Source organism: Citrus clementina, unplaced genomic scaffold (genome assembly GCF_000493195.1).
Source record: "Citrus clementina cultivar Clemenules unplaced genomic scaffold, Citrus_clementina_v1.0 scaffold_6, whole genome shotgun sequence".
NCBI lineage: Eukaryota > Viridiplantae > Streptophyta > Magnoliopsida > Sapindales > Rutaceae > Citrus > Citrus x clementina.
The window spans coordinates 19,133,351-19,136,791 of record NW_006262139.1 but is presented as its reverse complement, the minus strand read 5'-3'; the positions used below and the strand labels follow the sequence as shown (position 1 = coordinate 19,136,791).

Below are 3,441 nucleotides of genomic sequence, written 5' to 3'. Positions count from 1 at the left end.
TTTCGGTCCGAAGCCAATTGGCGATGGATCGTGAATAGTTTTATTTAAGCATAATAAAATTGAATTGGTTGATGGATATATATAGTTGATGAGAATAATTAAGATAAAATGATTGAATTAATTTTACCACACATTGCTACATAATTCTATGACAAAAATGATATTTGGCTTCTACGACAAAAATAAATATGAAAGAGTAGGAAGCAAGCTGTTCAACTCTGTTAGTTTATGAAAAATGATAAACATATATAACAAGCTTAAGCCAGCATATATATTTAAGCTTGTTTGTCCCCATTTTCTGTGCGTTTATTATCTCTTCTAATTAGAACAGTTCTACGTCTTGAAACTAAATTTAGAGTGCACTTTTTTTCTTACATAACGGAGAGGTGCTTAACGTCTGTAGAGGGACAAGATTCATCATAATAGTAATGAAAAATTATAATTCATCACAAGTATATCCGATGGCTTAATTTATAATAAAAAATTAATTAATGAGCTAAGAGTAGTCCCAAGGTTATATATTCAATTCGAGAAATTATTACAATCAACTAATGTTGGATTGTCTCTTTAATATGTACATACATACTCACATCATGATTAGACTCGCGCGTGGATATCACTCATACTCCTAATTCATATACTTGACTCGCCCAAGAAATATTCTGATCAACTTATGTGAAATTATTTCCTTAAAATATGTGATTAGGGAATCACCTAAATTACATTGCTGTCTGGATTAAATAACATATCAGAAAATCCATCGATCTTGAACAAGAAAAAGCTAGCTTCTGATGAATTGTTAATGAAACACAAATATATATACGCTGGTTAACTTCATAAGTATATATTTCAAAGTATGTAAATCTAATTATATCAAAATAGGCTTCATCAATTGGGAACTTCGAAACACTTTTTTTTTTTTTAAGGGTGTCTCCTAATTAATTGGTAACTAATAATAATTATTTTAATTATACGGAAGTCGGACCAATATCTATACTTATTTGGAAAATTCAAGACAAATAAATCTATTGACTCGAAGAATCTTTACTGATTATTCTAGAAGGTTAGATATCAATCAAACTACTGGTAATTAAAGTGAAAAAGGAAACTAAAACAAAATTACAAAACTACTACTAGCTTTTATATATCGATAAGTTATATTACAGTTACATGTCTACATATATAACACCAAAAGCAAGACTTCACTCCCTTTACAAGAACAACAAAAAGGTTACAACAAAGCAAAGCCAACATAAAGAAACCAGAAGAACAAAATGAAACTAAGACTATATATATCCTATATAGACGTTAAAGTTTCTTAATTAAAACATATTTTAATTTCTACAAAGCTTTTTTTTTTTCCATTTTTTCTCATCAAAGCTTCAAAGTTAAGTCCAAGTCTGTCCCGAAAGCTGCATCCGCTGGAAACTGCACGAGCCAGCCACCTTGTTCCTGATCAGCAACACCCATGAAGTCCCTCATCATCACATCACAGCCGCCGCCCCCGCCGCCACCACTCATTACATAATTATTACAATAATTAACATCATTAATATTATTAGGGTAACAATAGTAACAATAACAATTCTCATGATGAGAATTATTATTACCAGCTGCAACAGTACCGCTACCCATGAGGTACTGATCATGGTTGGCCCAGAAATCAATCATCTGGATAGGAGGCGAAGGAGGAGAAAGGTTATCATCATTAGGGCATGGAATCTGCTGCTTCGTTAGGCGCTCCTCCAAACGCTCCTTCCTGTGGGCATTTTGGTGTCCTCCCAAAGCCTGAGTCGTTGGAAAACACTTTGAGCATCGAGAGCAAACGAAAGGGTTTCGCTCTTTGTTGTGCAAGCCGCTTGAACTACGCCTATTTGATGAGCTCCGATCAGCGGCCCTGAATTTGATTGTGTGCATGATAATTTATTATAATAATAATATCCGAATGAAATGAAAACTAAAAAGAGTTGAAAATTGATAGATGAGAGCCAGAGCTGATGAATTAGTTTCAAATCCAAAAAATAGAGATACTTTATGGGTAAAAGAAAGAAAAAAAAAATGTTATCCATTTGACTGAGAGTGAGATCGTGAATTTAATGAAAACGTGGGGGAAATGAGAATCTGCTTTGATACAAAATTGCATGCAGTTGTTATGCGGAAAACAGACACCTGGTTTGATGAGTAAGACAGAGTAACTAGCTTAGGGTTTTTCCTTTTTTCTTTTTCTTTTTTTCAAAAACAGAGAGCCCCAAATGGAGCATTTTGATTCAATGAAATGCATCACCCATGGTTACTTACGTAAATTTGCACTGTTTCTTTGTATGTATTTTTTTCCTTTTAGAAATTTTTTAAAAATTTCAGCATGTGTGTTTCAATTATTTTCCTCACCGACAGACAAGCTTCGTTGATATATGCATGAAAAAAGGATTTTATGTTTAAAAAATCTGGATACAAATACAGGGGAAAAATTGTGTATGTTGGAAGATTTTTGTGTTATTGACGTTTTTGTAATATTTAATGAAGAAAATAATCTAAAATAGCTGGATTAAATATATTGAGACTTAATAAATTGAGTTTGTTATAATATTTAATGGAGAATTTTTTTTTTATCTCTACAATAAAATTTCCCTATTGAAGTTTAATTAGTTTACAAAAGCACAAATCTTCTTATTATAAAATTATTTCTGAGGGCTCTTCTCAGTTTTTATTTCCATACTGATTGCCAAACTTCGAGACCTGCATTGAGGCCTCAGACTATCGATCAAGTTAGTGTTTTATTTAAGTAGAATATGAAAGAAAATGAGAGAATTTGAATTAGAAGTATTTGAATAAATCAGTAAAGGATTTCATATGAATTCAAGATATAATAGAAAACACTATATTTGCACTTAGGTTTTTTTACGGAAAATAATTGTTTTCGCTTTAGTCCTTTCCTAATTGCGCGAATCTCTCACAGTGTCACTTAGGTTTAAGTGAATCACGTGTTTTCCTGGTTATTGCACGTGACCTAATTACCACGTACTCTCAATTTTCTTCCCGCCTTCCATAGTTTAAAAAAGAAGATACTCTAACATTTGAAACTATTGGTACATGTGGCAGAGTATCATTGCCCAAAAGGCTAAAACGAAGCCTGTCTGAAGATCAACCATTTGCATAGGTGGAAATACAATATCCATTTGAGAGATTAGTAATTTTTTCTTGTCGAAATTAATGTCTCATTTATCTCTTTATTATTTTCATAATATCCAAAATTGTCATAGATACCAAGAAAAATACAGGAAGAGAGGAGTAAATATCATTTACTTGATAATTTATATTACAAATATATAATATATACTTATTATAAGAAAAATATATAAATATATAAAAAAGTACAAAAAAGATATCTTATTGTTAATTTTTTTATTTGCACATAACATATATTTCTTATTTTTAGTACTT

At 31.2% G+C, this 3,441-nt stretch overlaps 1 protein-coding gene across 1 annotated transcript; it reads right to left on the bottom strand.

Moving 5' to 3' along the window:
* Positions 1-1,374: 1,374 nt before the first annotated feature.
* LOC112097399 (zinc finger protein AZF2-like) lies at positions 1,375-1,917 on the bottom strand. The gene has a single exon (XM_024182615.1). The coding sequence runs from the start codon at positions 1,915-1,917 to the stop codon at positions 1,375-1,377; it is 543 nt and encodes a 180-aa protein (XP_024038383.1).
* Positions 1,918-3,441: the final 1,524 nt, after the last annotated feature.